The sequence below is a fragment of a genome (genome assembly GCF_019968985.1).
Source record: "MAG: Porospora cf. gigantea B chromosome Unknown PgB_NODE_367_length_20482_cov_126.017, whole genome shotgun sequence".
Lineage (NCBI taxonomy): Eukaryota > Apicomplexa > Conoidasida > Eugregarinorida > Porosporidae > Porospora > Porospora cf. gigantea B.
The window spans coordinates 1-20,482 of NW_027178961.1; the positions used below are offsets into that span (position 1 = coordinate 1).

Below are 20,482 nucleotides of genomic sequence, written 5' to 3' on the forward strand. Positions count from 1 at the left end.
GATGTGGCTGTGATCTGGAAATTAATATCGAGCCGGATCCCGGCATGTAATTGTTCTGATCGTTCAATGTGGTGGGGAGGTACTTCAGCATGGAGTCGGGGATGAAGTAGTACGCGATCCACTTCTGCGGGAAGAACCAGCCGACCCCTGTCTGGTCTGCCAGTGCCAGTGCGCGGGTCCAGCGATTGCTAAAGTCTTCTGCGGCGCTAACCTTGCGGTTCTGCCGATCTTCGGTGCGACAGAGAAATCGCACTGAGGCATCCACCCAGAAAACAGCATCAGGTTTGAAGCCAACCACATTCCATTTGTCGAAGAGGACGTTGTGAACTACCAGCGGTACTCACCTATGAAGTGGACGTAGTCGGGGTACTTCTCGAAGTCAAACTGAACGTATCGCACGTTACACATCCGCTTGACCTTCTCTACCATGTGTTGCGGAAGTCCCATGTCCACCAACACCAGCACGTGGTTGGACAGACAGATACGGAACAATCTTATTAAATCTTGAGCCTCCTCAATATCGGAATCCGTTACAAATCGTGGCGTCATTGCAGAATGTCAGGGAGAAGCTCCCATCCAATATATTCAATAATGTCATTGCTGACTACTGCTCATCTATTGCTGTGACTGCCACTCCGACAGTCGGTGTTAGAGCCCCTGCTAGAGCGGGGAAATATCCCATTCACTGTTTTGCTGCCAACTGATTTTTGAACAGTTTATGTATTAGTAATTGCGATGTAATCGGTGTCCAGTCGCTTCAAGAGGTCATAAGATAGCAAATGCAGCGACCAACAGCGCAGTACAAGGATTTGACCCACATATTGACCGGAAAAATCATTTATTTTCGCCATGAGTCATCAGGGCTTAGACGTTGCGTCTCTGGTGAAGGTGAGTCATCTCTTGTGAAGGTCCAACGTGAACGCTCCGGCATGTTCTCACCTTTTTCAGCTGTTGGATGCACCTTTTGGGCTGCCCGCCAGCTCCTTCAGGTTCAAAGCACTCACTCTGTCCTCACGGTTAGTCTGTGTGAATCATGATGGCCCCGAGGGGAGGGAGCTGGTGGTTGTGGACACCCACAACGACAACAACGTGAGGCACATCCCAACCAAGAAGGCCGAACTGGGCATCATGAATCCTGTAGACAACATCGTTGCTCTGCAGGCGAGGCCCTCGCCTGGCTCCGTTCTGGTCCAGATATTCGACCTGGACTCAATGAGTCGTTTGGGGGAGTTCACTTTTGGAGAAGAGGTTGTCTTTTGGAAATGGTGCGGTGCGCGCTTCTTCGCGGTGGTTACCACTTCCAACGTCTACCATTGGGATATCCGAACTACGGACAGCAGCCCCACGCTTACCTTCAGCCGGGCAGGTCAGCTTGCAGAGTCGGACGTGCAAATAATCGACTATGCGACTAATAGCAGCGACTCTGCCAGTGCGAAATGGGCCCTTCTGACGTGCATCTCCCTGAAGAATGGCGTGATCACTGGGGACATGCAACTTTACTCCTTGGGTGTGTCTACTTCTATCATTCCTCTTGTTGCTGTGTTTTCTTTTCTTATTCTCTTCCAGAGCGCCACCAGCAACAATTCCTTCAGGGACACGCAGGGTGTTTCGGGTCTCTGGTGTTGAAACCCGACTCGCCCAGCGTTAGCGTCTTCTGCTTCATGGAGCGCGACGCAAGCAACGGCGTTAACAGAGTTCACGTTATGGATATCTCGAGTCCGAAGGTCGAGGAGACCATCAAGGCCTCGGCGGAGATCCACTACCCGCCCGATATGAAGACCGACTTCCCTGTGTGCTTGGTGCTGTCCAAGGCGCATGGTTGCCTTATGGCTGTCACTCGCGGCGGCCTAATTTTCGGTATTGAGGCCGTCAGTTGCAAGACGTTCTACCAAGAGAAGGTGTGTTCCGCCAACGTATTCACCGGGGCTCTCGACGATCTCACCGGCGGCCTTGTCTTCGCCAACAAGGAAGGTGTAGTCCTACGCGCGACGGTGAACCATCTGGCAATCGTAAACGCCATTGCCAGCCAGCGGCAGAGCATCCTCAACGCGGCCGACGTGGCTAGCTCTCTGGCCTCCCGCTACGGCTACCCGTCGGCCGACGCAGCGAGTGCGGAATTACTCCAGTCCTTGCTGGCCCAGGGCAAATATGGACTGGCTGCGCGGGTCGTGGCGCTGAACAAGAGCCAGGCTTTGCGGTCCACGAAGACTGTCCAGCAGTTCCAAGCTCGACCTTCAGAGGCCGGGCAGCCCTCACCGGTGCTGCAGCTGTTCATGACTCTTCTGGAGTACGGACGGCTAAACGCGGAGGAAGCCGTGGAATTAGTAAGGCCTGTGGCTGCCCAGAAGCGGCGAGACTTTATTGCCACCTGGGTTAACGAGGGTAAACTGCAAGCGTCAGAGGAGCTTGGTGACATTATTCGATCTGTGGACCCCAGCTTGGCGCTGACTGTTTACAAGCAGGCCGGGTCCACTACAAAGGTGCTACTGGCTTTAGCTGAGTCCGGTAACGTGGCAGACGTGGTGCAGTACGGACGCACGTCGCCTTCGCCTGTCGACTTCTCCAGCCTGATTCGCTCAACCTTGGCTGCGGAGCCCGAGAAGGCAATGGCACTCTGTCGGGGGTTGCTCGCAGAGTCTCCGCCTTTAGTGGGGCCCGAGGCCGTCTTCGACGCCTTCGCGCAAGCAGGCAAGCTTAGCCTGGGCACAAGCCTGATGGTAGACTGCCTCAAGACCAACGAGGTTCGGTACGCTCAGCTGCAGACCAAAGTGTTAGAGATGACGTTACTCCAGGACAAACGCACGGCGGAGGCGCTGCTCGAGTCTGCAGCTTGGAACCAGTACGACAAGTACCGCATCGGCAGTCTCTGCGAGCGACACGGCATGTTCCAGCGTGCACTGGAGCTCTACTCGGATCCGGTTGACGTGAAGCGGGTCCTGGTACAGTCTGGTGGCAAACTTCACCCCGACTGCGTGAAGTCATTCATTGGGCGCCTCGCGCCTGCAGCCGGCATTGAGATCCTGAACGACATGCTACGCTCCAACCGCGGCAACATGCAGGTCGTTATCCAGTGCTGCATAAACTATTACGAGACGCTTGGCGCACTCAACTGCATCGAGATGCTGGAGGCCCACAACCTGGTGGATGGACTCTTTTACTTCCTCGGGGCTATCGTTAACACGGCCACCGATCCGGAGGTGGTATTCCACTACATCCAGGCGGCAGCCCGCATGAATAACATGACAGAGGTGGAGCGCATCTGCCGCACGAGCACCCACTACGAACCTGCACGAGTCAGAGACTTCCTGGTCTCGTTAGACGTCAACGATCCGCGGCCGCTGATATACGTTTGCGACCTTCACGATTTTATTCGTGAGCTGACGGAGTACCTGCATGAGAAGAATCTAGAGAAGTTCATTGAAGTTTACGTCACCAAGGTCAATCCACTTAACGGCCCCCAGGTCCTCGGAGCACTGATCGACCTGGGAGCGCCCGACTCCGAGATTACCAACCTGCTCAACTTGATGCGGTCGTCTTGCCCGGTGGGCCCGCTCGTAACTGAGATGGAGAACAGGAACAGGCTCCACCTCATCCAAACGTGGTTAGAGTCTCGCCAATCGGAGGGAGTGCAGGACGCGGAGCTTCACAATGCGCTGGCTAAGATCTACATTGATACCAACCGGTGCCCTGAGGAGTTTCTGAACACTAACTGCTTCTATAACCCACGTGTGGTCGGGCAGTACTGTGAGGAGCGAGATCCGCATCTGGCTTTCGCGGCGTACAAGAAGGCCAACGGCACTTGCGACCGCGAGTTGATCGCGCTGGCCAACCGTGATGGGCTCTTCCGCCTCCAAGCGAAGTACCTGGTTGAACGGCAGGACTTGGAGCTCTGGGCAATGGTGCTGCGGGGCGAGGACGAATTTAAGTCTCAGGTAGTTGACAGTGTTGTGCAGGTGGCACTGCCGGAGTCCACTGTGGCCGAAGAGGTCAGCGTGACTGTGAAGGCCTTCCTCGCTGCCGATCTGAAGACAGAGCTGATGGAGCTGCTGGATCGCGTAGTGCTTCATGGTAATAACGACTTCGCCAAGCACAAAAACCTACAGAATCTACTAGTGATGACCGCCATTCGCGCGGATCCTAACCGGGTCCGTGACTACCTCGCACGGCTGGACAACTACAACGTGCAGGAGGTCGCTGCGGTTTGTCTGGAGCCCTCGTGCGCCCTGTACGAGGAGGCCTTCTTGGTCTATAACAAGGCTAACCAACCAATTGAGGCTCTGCACGTCCTGGTCACCCATCTAGGTGACCTCGAGCGAGCCATGGACTTCGCAGGCCGCGTGGATAAAGCTGATGTGTGGTCTCAGCTGGCGTCTGTGCTGCTGCGGAAGGATATTCAATCCTCTGTGAGGGAGGCCATCACCGCTTACGTCAAGGCCAATGACGCGAAGAGCTACCGACAAGTTGTCGAGGTTGCGCTTCGCCACGGGCTGGTGGACGATGTGATACAGTACCTGCGGATGGTGCGGAAGACCGTGAAGGACGCCTACGTGGACTCTGAGTTGGCCTACTGCATGGCGAAATCTGGGCCCGTCGAGACCCTCGAACACTTCCTTAAGGGGGGATCTCTCTGCTCCAAAGAGAAGATCGGTGACCGCCTGGTCACCGAATCAGAGACGGCGGAACCCACGGAGAGGACTCGCCTACTGATGTGTTCAAAGATTTTCTTTACTTCGGCCAACAACAACACTCGTCTCGCCCAGACCCTCGTCAGACTTGGCGACTTTGACGACGCGGTTTCCAGCGCTAAGAAGGCCAACAACCCGAAAGTGTGGAAGGAGATTACGCTGGCGGCGGTGGCGGCCGGTCAGCTTGATATGGCACATGAAGCCGGGTTCAAGCTCGTGATGCACGCTGACCACGTCGCGGACGTGGTGCAGGCTTACGAGGAGCGGAAGTACTTCGACGAACTTATTGCCTTGCTGGAGGCTGGCACACAGAAACATAGCAGCAGCGCGCTGCTCACGGAGCTGGCTTGTGTGTACGCTGACTATCGTCCGGACGCCTTAATGGCATTCCTCGAATCGCCGAAGTTGCAGAACGAAAGGCTGAACGTGCCTAAGCTCGTTCGAGCCTGCGAGCGCAACGAGCTGTGGCGCGAGCTGGTCTTCGTGCACTGCACCTATGGAGAGTTCGACCAGGCCGTCCACGTCACGCTCAAGCATGCCGACGTCGCCTGGTCTCACGAGGCGTTCTGCCGAACACAGGCCAAGGTTAGCAACACCGAGATTCTCTACCGGTGCGTCGACTTTTATGTAGAGCAGCACCCCGACCTGCTGGTGGAGATGTTGAACGAGATCACGGATACGGTGGACCACGGGCGGCTCATTGAGCGGGTGAGACGTGCCGACCGGCTGCAACTGGTGAGACCGTATCTCGAGTCGGTGCAGGTCCGTGAAGACACACATTCAGTGAACTCTGCCCTGCACGAGATGTACGTTGAGGCGGGCGACTTCACGTCACTTCGGAAGTCAGTTCTTCGGGTGAGCAATTTCGACCATTTAGTCCTCGCTCAGGTCCTCGAAAGCCACCGCGACGTCGAATTCCGGAAGGTCTCGGGAATATTGTATCGTTCCAAGGGCAGGTTTGCACTGGCTCTGGACATCCTGAACAAAGACGAGGCCTTCAACGACGCTATTGAGACGGCAATGCTTTCGCGTGACCGGAAGATTGTAGCGGACCTTTTGACCTTCCTCGTCGAGAGCAAACAAAGCCGGCAGCTGTTTGCCCAGTGCCTTGAGGTTTGCAGGCCCTATGTGGCGCCGGATATGGCCCTGAAGCTCGCATGGAAGGCAGGCTACACAGAGGAGGCGATGCCGTTCTTCATCAGTTTCGTTGCTTCTGTAAGCCAGAAGATCGAGACGCTAGAGAGTCGGGTGGAAACTTTGACTCAGCAGGTCGAAAAGAAAGAGAATCAGCAAGCCAACGGCTGGCTCGACCTTAACTCGCAGTTGGCCATCACGGGTGGCTCGGCGGCTAAGGATCTCAGTTCTGTCTTTGGAAGCGAGTTTCGATACTAGGGTGCGACTTGTCGTTGTCTCGGAAAAAACACATGACGAAAATAGTGGTTCGGTGCTCTTGTGGCGATATCTGGTTGTTACTTGCGGCTCTCCTCAAGTTTCTGCAAATAGACGTCTGCATTCACACGATTCGAGTCTCCAGGCGTTGTCTTCAAGTGTTTTCGGAGCATCGCATTCGTTTCAGGAACGGAAGGCATGAACTGGGTTTTCTGAGGTGCGGGCCTGTCGGATGTGAAATACTCGTGTTCCAGCGCTTCGGACGCAGAGATGCGCTTGCTTGGGTCGGGTTGCAGTAACTTCGACAACAGGTCTATTCCGGCAGACGATAGACTCCTTGTTGAATTGGAGTGGCCGGCAGTGGGGGGTAGAAACGTTTCCCTCCATGTGGACTGTGTTGGCCCCTTCACGACAACGATGCCTTTGGTGATTAGTGGAGACCGGTACATCTCTTTAAACTCCTCAGGCGTAGGAGTGCCAACCAAGCGGAAAATCTTGTTGATGACCTCCAGCTCGTTCTTACCGTTGAACAGGGGTTTTCCCAAAAGAATCTCTCCAAAAATACAGCCCACCGACCACACGTCGATTTTTTCGTCGTAGTGTTTGAGGCCCAGGAGCCCCTCAGGTGCTCGATACCAGGTTGTCACCACGTTTTGGCTGTAGGGCATCCGGAACTCTCCGTGCTTCCTCGCCATGCCAAAGTCGCAGACCATTAGTTTCCCCGTGTTTGAGTACAAAAGATTCGACGTCTTCAAGTCGCGGTGCATGACCCAATTGCTATGCATGTACTTTACTGCCTCCAAAAGTTGCTTGGTCAGTCCCTTCCGCTCGCTCAATGAAAATTCGGGTCTGGAGGCGAGTTACATACACTCATCGGTGCGGAACTTACTTATTCGTCTCCAGAAGAACCTTCAGCTCATGCTCCACGTATTCCATAACCATGAAAAGCGAGAAGCTCTCCTCGCCAATGACAACTTCATCAACACGGCAAATGTTGTCGTGTTTAAGCTCCAGCAAGCAAGAGATCTCGCGAAGGTAGCAGATGGGAAAGCCCTCCGACCATAGCCGGCTGTGGAACTTCACCTGCTTGAGTGCCACCACCTGATTTGTAGCCAGATGGACCGCCCTGTAGACCGCCCCGTAGGTACCCTCAGATATTCTGTTTCAGATCAGGGAATATGCTTACTTGTTGAGTTTTCGGTAGTCCTTCACAGACCGGCAGCCGGATATCAGCGGTATGGTGTCCACGATATTGCGAGGAGGACCCACGAGTCGCGGCTTTTTTTTGGGTGGCGATTCTTGCTCTATATCCATAATATGATGAGATTCAGAGGCGTTTTTTGGGAACTCTCTCAAATTACTTTTCGAGAGGTCGTTTTATGTCAGCCTTTGAAAAGCAGTCGAGTTCATCAAAAAGGGAATGTGCTTTGTTGACAAAAGGTTACATACAGGCCCTCACAAGAGGGACGACTTTATCCAGAAGGCGCACCTAGCACAGTGTTTCTCGCCGAAGAGTACAGTTAGGTGCAGAGGAAACGGAACCTCAGCGCACTTCGGGCAACCAGCACACGAACCGTGCTGGTACACCTCAACAGAAACCTGCACTGGCGGATTCTTTCTGGACGGCGACTGCCGCCGTGCGCGCTTTCTTCGGCGCCGTACTGGCGTTCGCTTGCGCTGGGGTGGACTCGACCACCAGGTCCACGGCCGCTGGAAACGAGCCGCAGACGTGTTTTTCGCAATTGTAGTCGTCGTTGTGACGGGTGCTGGGGGCCTAGGCAAGGTCCAGAAAGTTTGGGGTTGCGTTAAGGGTTGGGGTGAGGGTTGGAACGAGGATTCCGTTGACGGTTGTGGGTGCCAGGAAGGCATGGGAACGGGTGGGCCGTATCTGTACCCCAGAACGGTTAAAGCTTGCACCACAATCGTGCGCATTAAATGAAATTGCTACATATAACTCGCACGCGAAGTTCTTACTTCATATGGGGGCAAATGTTTTGTGGAATTAATTGGAATAGCATTAATGGCAATAACATTCAAAAAATCATTGACAAATACCGCGGCAGCGTCTCTTAAAGTTTCTCCTTCCACAGCTGCTGTGGAGCTTACAGCCTCGTTTGCTTCGAGCGCAGCAACTGTTGGCAACTGGCAGTACGTAGGCTGGCGAAGATCTCGACAGTCGGTTCTTCTTCGAGAGCCCGCAGCGTCCTGGCGCTGGGCATCGACGAGGTTTCGACCTGTGGCACCTTCCGATGAGGACTGCGTGGGAGTCGCAGGGAGCGACACGCGAAGGCCTTCCGGACACCCGTCGACTCGAGCTTGCCTCCTCCTTAACCTCTTTAGCCTCCCCGTCAAGCTTGTACGCACCCTCCACTTTAGCCTCCCCGTCAAGCTTGTACGCACCCACTGGCATGTACCAGCGGTCGATGACATCAGTACTCCCTCGTGTCGGGGTGAAGATTGTCCGGTGCAACATCATTGGCCCCGCCTGCTTGGGATCCGGAAGCACTGCGCGTATGTCCCACATCTTGCCCATTTCTCCTTGGCTCAGCTGGAGGAGCATGCCGCTGTCGTAACCCGCAGTGACCTTCCAGTTGCCAGAGTACTCCTCAGTAAACGCCGTCTCCCGGCCATCCAGACGCAGCACGCCGCCTTGTTGTCTACCGGCTGGTAAGCTAACCACGACCGACACGTCCGACCCGGCTGGCTTTACGTCCTCCACGTACACATGCCGCAGCAACGCTCGCATACGAGCCGGCGTCAGGTCCAGGTGACTCACGACAGGGTCGTAGGAGTCAGAGATATCTGGAACGAGACGCCAGGAAGCGTATAGCGCATTGCGCGATTGCACTGCGCCGGCAACCTTTCCAGCGGCGGGTAGATCGTCCGCTGTGAGAGCCAAGGCTGCTGAAACCACAAAAGACAAGATCCTATTCATCGAATGCATTTATCTAGACTCTCTGTCTGCCCCTGTGGGGTTCTCGTTCCGAAATTACCCAAATGGACCCTTGCACAGGCGCTTGCCACGAGGACGCCCCCACTGCCTCTGCCGATCCACCTGGAATCGCCTCGTTAGGGCGCGCGGCCTGGATGGTTCTGCACACACAAGCAGCCGAAAACGACAGCAGTGTCGATTTCAAGCGTTACGTCCAGGCTTTCTCCAGAACATATCCATGCTCTACATGTCGACCTCAGTTCATCGAGACTGTTAATTCGGCCAGGCTTGATTGCGGGTCGCCCGCGGAAGCCAGCGAAACGGTCTGCAAGCTGCACAACGCCGTGAATGCCGCTGTTGGGGGGCTGCAATTTCCATGCGTGGGCGCAGATCTCGTGAGAATGTACAGTTTGAAGCGGTAACATATTGGTCACTCACTGGAGGCTCCCATCTGGGGCAATGCCCTTCCATCTAATGATACTGATAATCGACTATGTTGAGTCCCGTTGCGTAAAGAAACAGTGATGTCCACGCTGTTGCCTTTTTTCGACCATGTCTTCCAAGTAACAGATGAAAAGACGGACACAAACTCGTCAGGAGGCAGTCCTGGCTTGCTGAAGAGGTAGTTCTTGCCAGAGCGTAGTTTCCCCAAGGACAGCAGCCACTCCTCGACTGTGGAAGGTGACTTCGCCAAAGAGATAAACTGACTGCGCATCTCAGGTTTATGTTTCGTGACCTAAAAGCACAGATTAGTCATGCTTGCGGGGTGTCATGTTTGTTGGTAGCTGAGCAGAATATTACATTAGACTGCTAAATATGGATCCTCGCATGTGCGCTAAGACAGAGACGGCCGCTGAGCTTACCAGACCTGTGACGCTTGCCACACCCCAAGTCGGGTCTTTGACTCCAGTGTCTATCGGCAGCGCGTATCACCAAGGCTGCAGATCGCCTACGACGTCTATCCGCAGTGCTGGAGCGCCTATCTCCGGACAGTCAATCTCCAGGCCAGCCACGGGCCGCGGATCATTCATGACGGCGCCGAGCGCCACGCTGCAGGCAGCGACGCTTCCTGAGGGGTCTCGGGAGGTTGATACTAGGCAGGTTTCCTCCAGAGTGGTCGACGTTGCTGCATTTGAACAACATAGCGTTCGAGAACACGTGAGATATGTGGAGGTGCCTGTGTACGAAGAGGTTATTAAGGAAGTGAAGAAAAGGGAGACCCGTAATGTCGAGAGGAGGGTGCCCAAGATCGAGGTGGAGGTTGTCGATAAGGTAGTCGAGGTACCAGAAGTGCGGTGGGTCGATAAGGAGGTCGAAGTCCCTTATGTACAGACGATCATGAAGCACAAGCCGCGAATCGAAATCGTCGATCGGCAGATCGACATTGTGAAGCACGTGCCCATCATCGAGCTTCAGCAAGTCGAAAAGATCGTAGAGGTTCCGGGAGAGGTGATTGAGGTACCCAAGAGCGTTCGCGTAGAACAAAGACGTGTCGTGGATGTCAATCACGACCGCAAGGTACCCGTCTTGGTTGCCCAGTCAGTGGTACCAACCATCACAGATGCTGAGGAGGCAGTAACTGTGGATGTTTGCGACCTGGAACCTGTACCTATTCCAGTGGACGTTCATGTGGCGAAGCCTGTACATTTAGAGCTAATAGATGGCCCTGTTACTACTGCCTACAAGATCTGCAATCCGCCCGCAGGACAGTATAATAGCATACTCCGAAGCCTCAACGCTCACCTTTCCGTCGAGAGGCTGTCCAAGCTCCCCTATCGCGGAGGGGCCGATGGCAATGTAGAGTTCTACAAGGGCGACGTGCATTACGACGTCATGGACACCGGTATTCCGGTTGAGGGCTTCACCCCTGAGGTCACGCCAGCCACCAGCTTAGGTGGTGATTCCCCCTCCTCGACGGATGTTCGTCAGGTTGAGGCCAGTTCTGCTTCTGGTCACATTAAGTCGCGAAAGTACCGAGGGTGCTGCTCTCCTGAGATACGTGTAACGAAGTACGTGACGCGAACTGGAAACAGCGCGAACTCCGTTTCAAGATCTTAACTCTTCACTGTTTCAAGCTCTGTTTCAAGGTCTGTTTCAAGCTCTGTTTCAAGACCCAGTCATTTCAAGCAACTATCTTGCTGCAGATAATGTTTGAGGAGATTAATTATTTCGAGATTATTTCGAGAACTGTTGAATGTGTTGGGACATTAATTATTTCGAGATTAATTCGAGAACTGTTGAATGTGTTGGGATATTGACGCAATTCCTTAGAACGCTCCCCCTAAACCAATGGTCACATGTTACTCTCGCGCACGTAATCTCTTATGGCGTCCCAGGACTTCACAATGCTCTCGATGGACTTCCCTCCAGTAAAGGTGACCTTTCCAGTTGAAAAGCAGTTGACTGTGACAACCTCCCGCTTGGGCTGCTTCAGGCCCTTAGACACCTTCACTTTTTCCTCCATGGGTACACGAAATCTCGCAGCCTGAAATCGGTCCGGCTCGAAGTCCACGTCGCCAGGGTAGATCGAGCACAGCATACCGAGACTGACGCTGTGGCCTACGTCAAGCACGGCGAGGATGTTCTGCACCTCGAAACGTGTGAAGCTTATCTCCGGGTACAATGCCCTAGTATGTTTGAGCTTTTTTGCGATCTTCTGCATGCAGCGTTTGGCCTCTTCTGGAAGACAACCACCTGTGCTCTGCGGTCAAGGTGAGTTGGAAATAATACAAAATGTTAAACGCAATATGCATCCACCTGCATTTTTCCTGTATCGAAAAGGGAAATGGTATAAATCGCTCCGGATTTACCCTTAATGTCCATTCGAGCAGCGGGGAACTCGGCTGTGTTTAGAAACGCATTTCCTAGGTTTCCGACGATCTTCTCTAAATCAAGCTTGACCTTATGTCCCAACGAACATGAAGCCAGCACGTTGTGGACTGTGAGCCTCTCTCCTCCCTTGAGAATGGTGGCGGACTTCTGAAGTATGGACGAGTCCATAACCGCACCTTCCACGGTCAAGTCGTCGACCTCGAAGTCCTCGTCCACCTTCGCCTGCTGGGGCTGCCAAGTCTGGACTTCGGTTTCCACCAGCCCAGGGATGGCGTTTGGCGAGATGAACGGCTCTGGAGTGGGATTGTAGAAGCTGCTGGTGTAGTCCTTAAAGCTCGTAGCGGAGTCATCTCCTAGGAGGCCCTGGAAATCCATGCGAGGATTATTGCAGAGTTTTTCCTTTTTGCACGCACGACTATTTTATCTCCCCTCTCATCACGCTTTGGGTGTTCATATCCAATGTTTTTGTCTCTGCTCGATCGAAATAAATCAGATCAAATGCACAGGAAATTTAATCGGGATTTCTCTTTCTCAGTTAGAACTCGGAGCGATAAGGGAAGTACCCTTTTCTCTTGCAGGCCGATCATGAGCTCCACGTAGGCAAGATTCCTGCTGGAGATCACACTGGTGTTGACACACACACGGTACTGAGAGGAGAGCTTGTGGAAGAGCGACCGCGGAATCTCTAGCCTGGACAGGGACGTAGGGAGGTCTGACGGCCGAAGCTTGAACACCTGCCCCACGCGAAGGATCCGTAACGACTCCGGAAGCACTCCAGGCGAGACTGGGCCTGTGAAGCGCGATCCCAGATCCAGCTTAAACAGCTTCGAAGGCAAAACGTCACGACCTATACGGTAGTTGTACCGCTCTGGGAGAACTAGAACGCGTAGTCCTGCAGGCAAAGAGCCCGGTACCAGTTCGAAACACTCGGTGTCTAGTACCAGCTCCCGTAAGCAAGGCGGGAACGTCACCTTCAACGGTACCCGGGACTTCAGTCTCAGGAGGCCTTCAGGGAGCTGGTCTCCCGCCAGCAGCGAGGGGATGGAGATTTCTTCAGTGACGGAAGCGAACTCCAGCGAGTTTCGACTTCGTTCGCGAATGTCACACTTAAGGGCTGGAGGTACCCGAGAGTCCAAAGGGTTCCCCCGGAACACCCGAAATTGTGAAGGGGGACCCACTACCAACACGGGGTGGTTCGACATAATCTGGATGGAACAGCAGGCGCCGAGGACTTCTATCGGGTAGAGGCCCCCAGAAGCCAGGGGCTGCCCACGGACAACAAGGCTGTTGATCGACGCCGCGAAGTTGAGGCTCCGCAAGAGGACACCGGAAGGGCAGGAAGAGTCAACGTCCAGCGACAGAAAGTCCAGGGCGTGCGACATAGCACCCTGCAGCCAGTGGACACACCCTGAGATTTCCAACCGTCTTAAAGGCGGCATGAGAGCGAAGTCCAGGTGCAGGACGGGCAGTTGGACCTTGAGGGTGCGCAGGCTGGATAGCCGGACTAGATGGCTGAAAAGAGCAACAGGTTCCGCATCATGGGTTTCCTGCTGCTCGTTGATCAGCTCCAGGTACTCCAGACACGGAGGCAGCCCGTCTGTCAAGAAGGCTCCCGCGTCTCACCGAAGAAGCTGTGCACGTCCTCTGTGAAGTGCCCTCGCCAGGTGAGTTTCCGGAGTGATACAGGTGTGTAGAACAAGAGGTTGGCGATATCCGAGTAGTACACATTCAACTCCTGCAGCTTCGAAGGGGACTCGAAATCTGATTGAGCGTCTACACAGCCTCACGCGTCCAACGACAGGCCTCAAGCCGCATCTTCGTGACGCCTGCAAATGCATTCCCCACTGTCAACCACTGCGGCTCGGGCGAATTGATGAATGTCATGTCCGTCAAGTTGTCTAGGGACACAGCTGTGTGTCGACGTGTCATGTCCCACCCCCTTCCATCGCTCGGACCAGCGCTTCCAGAGCTAGTCCCTTCACCCGGATGCCGCGCAAGCTTCGGAACGAGAACGAGTCCATTAGGTGCTCGAACGTTACGAGTGTTTTGCAAGGCGAGGCCTCCACCTCAATCGAGTAGCAGTAGATGCAGGCGTCTGGGCAGGTTGCACCGATCCGTAGGCGCTGAGCCATCGGCTTGCACACGCAACTAAGTGCCCTCAGTACCTGATATCACCACCCACAATGTCTCTTACGGCGCAAGGACGACTCAGAAACAGCGCTATGGTGTGAAGCGCAGCAACTGGAACCTCATCCATAATGATCGAATTGGAGAGATTACAGGACGTTGAAGCGGCAGCTGGGTCTTCACCAGCGACAGCACTCCTCAACGGAAGATCGACACCAGCTGCGATTCGCCCGTTTTTGACAGGTTGGAGGTCTGGGCGGCTTGAGCTTCTGGGGTTGCTGCTCGTTCCAAGAAGCCAACTTCAAAGGGAACCAACTGGGCCTCGATCGTATCATATCGACTTGAGATGGCAAGGTGGTGGGCTTCGTCCCGGCGCTAACCGGCCTCATCGAAGTCGGAATGGATAAAGGACTGAACCAGGGGACGGGCTTGTGGCTGCACCGGCGTATGCCTTGCCTACTGGGAACAGTCAAATACGATGCGGGAGGTGGGAGAGAAACGCGGACCATGCTGGAAGAGAGGCTCCAAGAGACAGGTGCCTTTCGAGAGATCACTGGAACTGGTCCAGGTCGGCAGATCACTGGAACTGGTCCAGGTCGGCAGAGACCAGCCACAGGAGCGACCCGCAGACTGGTGACGGATGCGCCTCGAATCGTAAAGCTGGGCACGCTGGTAGACTCCTCCTCGACTGTCCTCTTCACTGATTCCTGGTGCCAGGAATGCGCCGATGCTGTTGGTGATGTCTGACGGCGTAGGACTGGACTACGGGGAGTGGGGCAGGGCGGAGAGTCGGTTTTCAAGCTCGACCGACTGAGAGACCACAGACAGTCGTGAAGATGCGCCAGCATTGTCGGACTCCCATCATCGCGAGCGAAGGTTAAGGGCTGTATTTAATCCTCGTCACCCTCACAACAACGTTAGACAAACTAACTTGCTCTTCCCAACTATCAGCGACGCTGGCGAGCGAACTACATTCATAGCTCATCAGAAATACTAAATTCTGGATGTTCATTCTACAAGCGTTGAGGAGAGGGTAGGGCTAATTAGTATTATTCTTATGCCACTTCGGTGAGATTTAGACGTTTCACACACGAGTTTCAGCAAAAAGAACTCCCATCGCGAGTCGAACCTGACGGACGCTGAGTCGTCGGACCTTTCAAAGTCCCGTTTGTCCAAACTGAAGACGTGAGGGTTGGGGTCTTCGCGAAACAGACGCTTCTACTTGAACTCTTCGCACGCCAGCACCCCTCTCTTGTGTCAACAGTCTGCCGACGAAGTCCGGCTTGGATACAGCCCGGGCGTTTTTGGCCTGGGCAAACCCAAACGTGCACCTTCCCGACGACCGAAGGCCACCACACCCACCACTCCTGGTTCGCCGTCAGGCAGTAACCGATCTCTAGCCTCTCCTCAGCAAGTCAACGGCCCTATGGCGCCAACATCAAAGCTCAGGCCGATCCAGTCTGTGCCGAACCTCAGGGCGGAAGACGAACGGCTTCGAGCGGGCCTGGCAGTCAAGAGTCGATGGGGTCCGGTGCTAGAGTCCTTCTCAAGTCAAGACGAGGGACTGCTCATGACTCCCCGTGTATCAGAGCTGCAGTCGGTCATTGAAGCGGATCTGTGCGAATTCTTGCGTCCCAACGACGTCATGAGGCTGGCGACACCCCAGGACTTCGAAATTTTGAAACTCATAGGTTCGGGTAGCTACGGCAACGTCTTCTTGGTCCACTCGCGATTGGACAACTGCCACTACGCCATGAAGGTCCTCACGAAGGACGCCATTGTCCGGAAGCGGCAAATCGAGCACACTCTGACGGAGCGGCGAGTACTTTTGCGTACCCAGCACCCATTCGTGGTCTCAATGTACCACGCTTTTCAAACGCCACGGAAGCTGTTCTATGTCCTCAAGTACTGCCCTGGCGGCGAGTTGTTCTTCCACCTGAGCAGCATGGGTCGCTTTTCTGAGCACAAGTCGCGATTCTACGCCGCGGTCGTCGCACTCGCTTTGGGGCACTTGCACGCAAATGGGATTGTGTACAGAGAGTAAGTCGCATGCCATCGTTGTACAGAGAATAATAGGTTTACCGTTTCACAGCCTGAAGCCAGAGAACATCGTGCTCGATCTCGACGGGTACCCTAACCTCACCGACTTCGGCCTTGCCAAGGACAACATGGGCCGCTCGCGCACCAATACGCTCTGCGGCACTCCCGAATATCTGGCGCCCGAGGTGCTCAAGCAGGAAGGGCACGGCTACGAAGTCGACTGGTGGGCGCTTGGCGCCCTGATCTTCGAAATGCTGACCGGCCTGCCGCCTTTTTACAGCAAAAACCGCGAGGAGCTTCTCAAAAATATCAAGACGTGAGTACTTTATTCCGGTTTAATTACATTTATCTTTTTGACGTTTTTGATATATTTTTACGTTTTCTTTGTGTTTTTTGTGGTATATTTTGCTAAATGTTTTCTAACTTATACTTCACAGCGGACAACTGGAATTTCCGGCGTATCTATCCGCGAATGCAATGTCACTTCTGCGACAACTCCTCAAGAAAAATCCTGAGAAACGGCTGGGGTCTTACTGTCCGGACAAATCCGCCAGTCCAGACGTTGAGCAGCTCAAGCAGCATCCCTGGTTCGCGGGTATCGACTGGGAGGCTCTCATGGACAAACGGGTGCAGGCTCCCTATGTCCCTGAATTAACGGACATAACCGACGTCAGGTGAGTACGCCCTTCAGCTACATTACTTAAGCGGTACTTCGTTGTTGTGGTTAAATGATTAGGCGTAGTCGTGTTGTCTCCGCTCCCTAACAGTACTGCAGGCATTTCGACAACGAATTCGTTCGTGCACCTGTCGAGAAGTGGCAGCGCGAAGAGGAGAGTCCCCCCGTTGAGGGACTGGATCCGTCGGTGTTCGCCAACTGGACGTATGACTATAGGTGGGGCTATCGGCAGGCGATACGTGTTCACATTGTGCAGGTTCGAATGAGAAGTGTCAATGGTTTACGCGAGATCGTCACTGTCGCTGAGAACAGCCGATGGCGGGTTGCCATGTTGTCGCTCGATTTGGGCTTTGGCTTGGTTTAAGAAGTGCACTTTCCAGTTGCTCAAGCGCAGAATGTTATCGTACCTTGCCCTGCGGGGAATATTAAATAACGTAGAGAATGATGTACATAGGCACCTACGCTGCCTCGACGAACTTCTTGACGTCGCCTTCTTCGAACGCCTCCGTAAGCCCCCGCATTAACCTGCCTTCGCCGCTCTGTTCGAATCGTGGATCGAGAGAGGAGTACTGGTCGTAGCTGACAGACGCAGTTATGGCATCGCCCTTGCTGAGCACCAGAAGACCCGCTTTTAGAAAGTGCTCCTTCGCGTTAAACTGCAGAAGGTTGTTCTCTAAGCACTTCTCGGCCTCCTTCTCGAAAATCCGGATTGCCTCGTCTACCTCACCATCTAATTGAGCCTTGTACTGCGCGTACTGCACAATACACTGTGAAAAGTTGCTCTTGCCGTAGTCGTCCATCTCAAAGAACCTTGCGGCCTCTTTGAACGCCACCATTGCCCCGCGCAGGTCGCCGTCTTTCTCCAGCTGTTCCGCCTGTGACTTGTACATCTTTGCGTTCTGGGCGAACCGACCGTGGTCGTTGTTTAAGCGGACGACGAGGTTGAAGTAGACATCAGCCTCGGTGCGCGAAACGCGATTCGCAGTGGTGTACGCCTCAGTTAACATCTGCATCTGACTGATGCGGTCGTCGTTGGCCTCGTGACAGCCGCTGGCCTTGAAGAAGCACTCAGCGGCGAGTGACCAGCTCTTTTCGAGTTTGTAGACGTTACCCGCCTTCTTGTACAAGTCAGCAGCCTCGTCGTACTTTGGGCCTCCGGAGAGAAAGCTGAAGGCGTGTCCCTTCGCCTTCTTCTCGGCCTGTTGGATAAGGTTTACGGCTTTCGACATGCAAATTAGAATAATATTTCAGTGGATGGGGCCAACAGATTGCAACTAACTTGTTGATGTCACCAATAAGTCAGAGAATACAGAGTAAAAATGCGAAAAAACGAACTTCGCCAATGCAGCCAGACTCGTTGTATGCTTCTGGGCTTCAGGGTACGCTGTATGAGTCAGTCCAGCCACCATCTGAGCAGTGCCGGTCTGCACTGAAGGAATCAATACGAGTTGCAAGTGACACTAATGAGGTGAGACCAGGAGCGATCACGCACGCAGATTGCTAGTCGGACGGCAGAGGTTCTCGATCAGCAATCAGAGCAGATAGCGAAGATCGTAGACGACACCGACAAAATAAGCGGCCTGCTGGATAAGACTGAGTACCTACTTAAGGGCATGAAGGGCTGGTTCGGCGCTTTATCTGGATTCGTGACAGGGCCGCCTGCACAAACCCAGCCAGCCAACCCGCTACCAGCAGTGGAGCCAGCAGTGCCGAAGACTCCGAATCACAGCCCTTTGCGGCACATGAACGAGTTTGACGAGGATCTAGACACGCTTTCGCAACAGCTTGGCGAGATGCACGATCGAGCCAAGCTGATGAACAGCTCAATCTCCGACCAGAACTCAATGCTTAACCGTGTACAGGAGAGTTCTGTCACCATTAACCAGCGGCTACAGAAGCAGAACCAAGACATGAGCAAAGTTATGGGTCGATGACGCAACTATTTTGAAAACACTTTAACCTCCCGACATCAGACTGCCTCTCCCACTTTCCTCACTCCGAGCACGAGACTGAAGTCGTCTTCTGCTACGGGATCGACTACGGGACCGAGACCGACGGCGTCTTTTAGGGCTATGGGAGCGATTACCATTCCTACGACGCAGACTGCGATGGCTGCCCCCATCGCTTCCTTTGTTGCTGTCGTTCTCAAGCCGTCTCCTACGGACCTCCTCTTGCAGTCTCACACTGTCCCCTGCCAACGGATCTATCACAGTGAGAGTGTCCCTGGACCCATCCATACCATACGCAGTGGAGCTGTCAGGCGCGAATCTCAGTTGTCCACCGGCGAGCCAATCTCCATCCTCCCCCACAGTGGCTCCCTCCGCGGCAGCCTTCCGCAGCCTTGCCGTGAAGTCGGTGAGCTGCGCGAGCACCTGGGCTCCCTGTTCTGCACGCGCCTCGTCACGTCCGCTGTGCGATAAAACCCTTCTCCGGCATTCCTGACTCGACAGCAGGTCCGCGTCCTTAACCTGCATCTGTTCGCGGTCCACGTGCAGCCTGCGAGTCTTACGACGCATCTGGTTGAGGTCATCTTCTCGCTCGTCGTTCTTCCTGTGGCGCAGCTCTTTCTGTCCCATTGCTGACAGCACGTCAGGAGTCTTCAGGGTCTCCATCAGCTCCTCTTCACGCTGCCTTAGCGCCTGCATGCTGCAGCCTTCCGCTACAGCCGCCGCGGCCGCTTGTACTGGCTGCTCCTTGATGCCCTCCGTGACGCTCTGACTCGGCGTGGTTGAAGCGATTAGCAGCTCGTGCGCACTTTTTACCCGCCTGTCGGTCTCATCGTCGTCACTCTCTTCGAAAGAGAGCAGCTGGCGTCGCTGGCAGGCCAGGGCTGATCGCATATCGCGCGGCTCCGCGGCCGCCTCGGAGGGTGGGCGGTCCACGCGTGGCTGAAGGTCCCTGAAAGGGTTCCAGATAACCTCGGCCTCCAGAATGTGTGGCATATCTACTGGACTGTCAGCGCTGTCTGTCTTGATGTCGTTGAACGCGAGAATGGTGTACACAGATTCACGCGTTACACGGCCAAAAAGCGTGTTGCGCCTGTTTAGCGCATCTGCTCGGTCCAGCGTTAGGAAGAACTGGGACCCGTACCAGCGGTCTTCAGCGCGCTTCGCCATACCCACCAAACCGCGGTACCTGAACTGCAGACGCGAGTGGAACTCGTCAGGCAGACCCTCCTGGTAGATAGACTCTCCGCCTTCACCCGTGCCAGTGGGGTCTCCCGTCTGCGCTATGAACCCCGGCAGCACCCGGTGGAACGTGCAGCCGTCGTAGTACCCGTCCAGACACAGCTGCACAAAGCTGCGACACGTGAGTGGGCACTCGGTCGACCACAACTGTATGTCGATGTCGCCGAGGGTTGTGTGCAGCACAACTTGCCCCTGAGTCTTGGGCTCGTTCACATAGATGCCAGACATGCAATGCCCGATTTTGCCGACAAGATCGCTTTCTGGGTCAGACACTGCTGAACATTCAACGAGTTGTGACAATCAGTCATAACTGACTTCAGGCATAACTGACTTCAGGCATAACTGGCGAGGATGGCGTAGCTAGACTGCTCATCAATGTTGACATTTGCATGTTAATCCATTGATTCGTCATTTTCTTCAAAAATGACGAATCAGAGACGGTGTACTTCGGAGTCTATGTGGATGACGAGCTCCTCAAGCATGACGAGCTGCACAGCCACTTCCGAACAGACTTGGACTGCGACTACACACACTACGACAGATTTCATTCGTACAGACACTGACGTAGAGGCCACTGACATTGGCGTGTTTCCTGTGTCTGTGACGGCATCGA

General features: G+C 54.4%; 11 protein-coding genes across 24 annotated transcripts; 4 read left to right on the forward strand and 7 right to left on the reverse strand.

The window, feature by feature from the left end:
* Positions 1-327: 327 nt before the first annotated feature.
* On the reverse strand, positions 328-549 carry KVP17_004535 (uncharacterized protein; the record flags this gene model as incomplete). Of its 2 annotated transcripts, none has more annotated exons than XM_068522796.1 (1): positions 328-549. In XM_068522796.1, one exon carries the CDS (start codon positions 547-549, stop codon positions 328-330), a length of 222 nt encoding a protein of 73 aa, XP_068374987.1. The 2 variants fall into 2 exon arrangements, with proteins under 2 accessions (XP_068374987.1, XP_068374986.1); XM_068522795.1 differs by having other exon boundaries at positions 345-549.
* A 300-nt stretch (positions 550-849) lies between these two features.
* KVP17_004537 (uncharacterized protein) lies at positions 850-6,077 on the forward strand (the record flags this gene model as incomplete). 2 transcript variants are annotated; one of them, XM_068522800.1, is made up of 3 exons in its annotated part: positions 850-888; positions 949-1,507; positions 1,567-6,077. In XM_068522800.1, the coding sequence occupies 3 exons, from the start codon at positions 850-852 to the stop codon at positions 6,075-6,077; spliced, it is 5,109 nt and encodes a 1,702-aa protein (XP_068374991.1). The 2 variants fall into 2 exon arrangements, with proteins under 2 accessions (XP_068374991.1, XP_068374990.1); XM_068522799.1 differs by lacking the exon at positions 850-888 and having other exon boundaries at positions 1,129-1,507.
* Positions 6,078-6,154: 77 nt separating this feature from the next.
* On the reverse strand, positions 6,155-7,388 carry KVP17_004528 (uncharacterized protein; the record flags this gene model as incomplete). Of its 3 annotated transcripts, XM_068522780.1 has the most annotated exons (3): positions 6,155-6,923; positions 6,964-7,233; positions 7,261-7,388. In XM_068522780.1, the coding sequence occupies 3 exons, from the start codon at positions 7,386-7,388 to the stop codon at positions 6,155-6,157; spliced, it is 1,167 nt and encodes a 388-aa protein (XP_068374971.1). The 3 variants fall into 3 exon arrangements, with proteins under 3 accessions (XP_068374971.1, XP_068374970.1, XP_068374972.1); XM_068522781.1 differs by lacking the exon at positions 6,155-6,923 and having other exon boundaries at positions 6,960-7,233; XM_068522779.1 differs by lacking the exons at positions 6,964-7,233; positions 7,261-7,388 and having other exon boundaries at positions 6,155-6,841.
* Positions 7,389-8,115: 727 nt separating this feature from the next.
* KVP17_004534 (uncharacterized protein) lies at positions 8,116-9,009 on the reverse strand (the record flags this gene model as incomplete). Of its 2 annotated transcripts, XM_068522794.1 has the most annotated exons (2): positions 8,177-8,279; positions 8,309-9,009. In XM_068522794.1, 2 exons carry the CDS (start codon positions 9,007-9,009, stop codon positions 8,177-8,179), a joined length of 804 nt encoding a protein of 267 aa, XP_068374985.1. The 2 variants fall into 2 exon arrangements, with proteins under 2 accessions (XP_068374984.1, XP_068374985.1); XM_068522793.1 differs by having other exon boundaries at positions 8,116-9,009.
* Positions 9,010-9,822: 813 nt separating this feature from the next.
* Positions 9,823-11,064, forward strand: KVP17_004536 (uncharacterized protein; the record flags this gene model as incomplete). 2 transcript variants are annotated; one of them, XM_068522798.1, is made up of 1 exon in its annotated part: positions 9,823-11,064. In XM_068522798.1, one exon carries the CDS (start codon positions 9,823-9,825, stop codon positions 11,062-11,064), a length of 1,242 nt encoding a protein of 413 aa, XP_068374989.1. The 2 variants fall into 2 exon arrangements, with proteins under 2 accessions (XP_068374989.1, XP_068374988.1); XM_068522797.1 differs by having other exon boundaries at positions 9,835-11,064.
* A 235-nt stretch (positions 11,065-11,299) lies between these two features.
* On the reverse strand, positions 11,300-12,213 carry KVP17_004529 (uncharacterized protein; the record flags this gene model as incomplete). 3 transcript variants are annotated; one of them, XM_068522782.1, is made up of 2 exons in its annotated part: positions 11,300-11,707; positions 11,749-12,213. In XM_068522782.1, the coding sequence occupies 2 exons, from the start codon at positions 12,211-12,213 to the stop codon at positions 11,300-11,302; spliced, it is 873 nt and encodes a 290-aa protein (XP_068374973.1). The 3 variants fall into 3 exon arrangements, with proteins under 3 accessions (XP_068374973.1, XP_068374975.1, XP_068374974.1); XM_068522784.1 differs by lacking the exon at positions 11,749-12,213 and having other exon boundaries at positions 11,300-11,668; XM_068522783.1 differs by lacking the exon at positions 11,300-11,707 and having other exon boundaries at positions 11,743-12,213.
* A 119-nt stretch (positions 12,214-12,332) lies between these two features.
* KVP17_004532 (uncharacterized protein) lies at positions 12,333-13,970 on the reverse strand (the record flags this gene model as incomplete). 3 transcript variants are annotated; one of them, XM_068522789.1, is made up of 4 exons in its annotated part: positions 12,333-13,435; positions 13,462-13,599; positions 13,626-13,748; positions 13,775-13,859. In XM_068522789.1, the coding sequence occupies 4 exons, from the start codon at positions 13,857-13,859 to the stop codon at positions 12,333-12,335; spliced, it is 1,449 nt and encodes a 482-aa protein (XP_068374980.1). The 3 variants fall into 3 exon arrangements, with proteins under 3 accessions (XP_068374980.1, XP_068374981.1, XP_068374982.1); XM_068522790.1 differs by lacking the exons at positions 13,462-13,599; positions 13,626-13,748; positions 13,775-13,859 and having other exon boundaries at positions 12,333-13,277; XM_068522791.1 differs by lacking the exons at positions 12,333-13,435; positions 13,462-13,599; positions 13,626-13,748 and having other exon boundaries at positions 13,764-13,970.
* A 1,052-nt stretch (positions 13,971-15,022) lies between these two features.
* KVP17_004531 (uncharacterized protein) lies at positions 15,023-17,045 on the forward strand (the record flags this gene model as incomplete). Of its 2 annotated transcripts, XM_068522787.1 has the most annotated exons (6): positions 15,023-15,033; positions 15,067-15,150; positions 15,178-16,005; positions 16,058-16,321; positions 16,443-16,679; positions 16,781-17,045. In XM_068522787.1, the coding sequence occupies 6 exons, from the start codon at positions 15,023-15,025 to the stop codon at positions 17,043-17,045; spliced, it is 1,689 nt and encodes a 562-aa protein (XP_068374978.1). The 2 variants fall into 2 exon arrangements, with proteins under 2 accessions (XP_068374978.1, XP_068374979.1); XM_068522788.1 differs by lacking the exons at positions 15,023-15,033; positions 15,067-15,150; positions 16,781-17,045 and having other exon boundaries at positions 15,392-16,005; positions 16,443-16,683.
* Positions 17,046-17,139: 94 nt separating this feature from the next.
* On the reverse strand, positions 17,140-17,910 carry KVP17_004533 (uncharacterized protein; the record flags this gene model as incomplete). Its single annotated transcript, XM_068522792.1, has 1 exon — positions 17,140-17,910. One exon carries the CDS (start codon positions 17,908-17,910, stop codon positions 17,140-17,142), a length of 771 nt encoding a protein of 256 aa, XP_068374983.1.
* Positions 17,911-18,023: 113 nt separating this feature from the next.
* On the forward strand, positions 18,024-18,615 carry KVP17_004538 (uncharacterized protein; the record flags this gene model as incomplete). Of its 2 annotated transcripts, XM_068522801.1 has the most annotated exons (2): positions 18,024-18,149; positions 18,178-18,615. In XM_068522801.1, 2 exons carry the CDS (start codon positions 18,024-18,026, stop codon positions 18,613-18,615), a joined length of 564 nt encoding a protein of 187 aa, XP_068374992.1. The 2 variants fall into 2 exon arrangements, with proteins under 2 accessions (XP_068374992.1, XP_068374993.1); XM_068522802.1 differs by lacking the exon at positions 18,024-18,149 and having other exon boundaries at positions 18,295-18,615.
* A 35-nt stretch (positions 18,616-18,650) lies between these two features.
* On the reverse strand, positions 18,651-20,097 carry KVP17_004530 (uncharacterized protein; the record flags this gene model as incomplete). 2 transcript variants are annotated; one of them, XM_068522786.1, is given in 2 exon segments in its annotated part: positions 18,651-18,772; positions 18,777-20,097. In XM_068522786.1, coding segments are annotated over 2 exon segments (1,443 nt in total).
* Between the last annotated feature and the right edge of the window lie 385 nt (positions 20,098-20,482).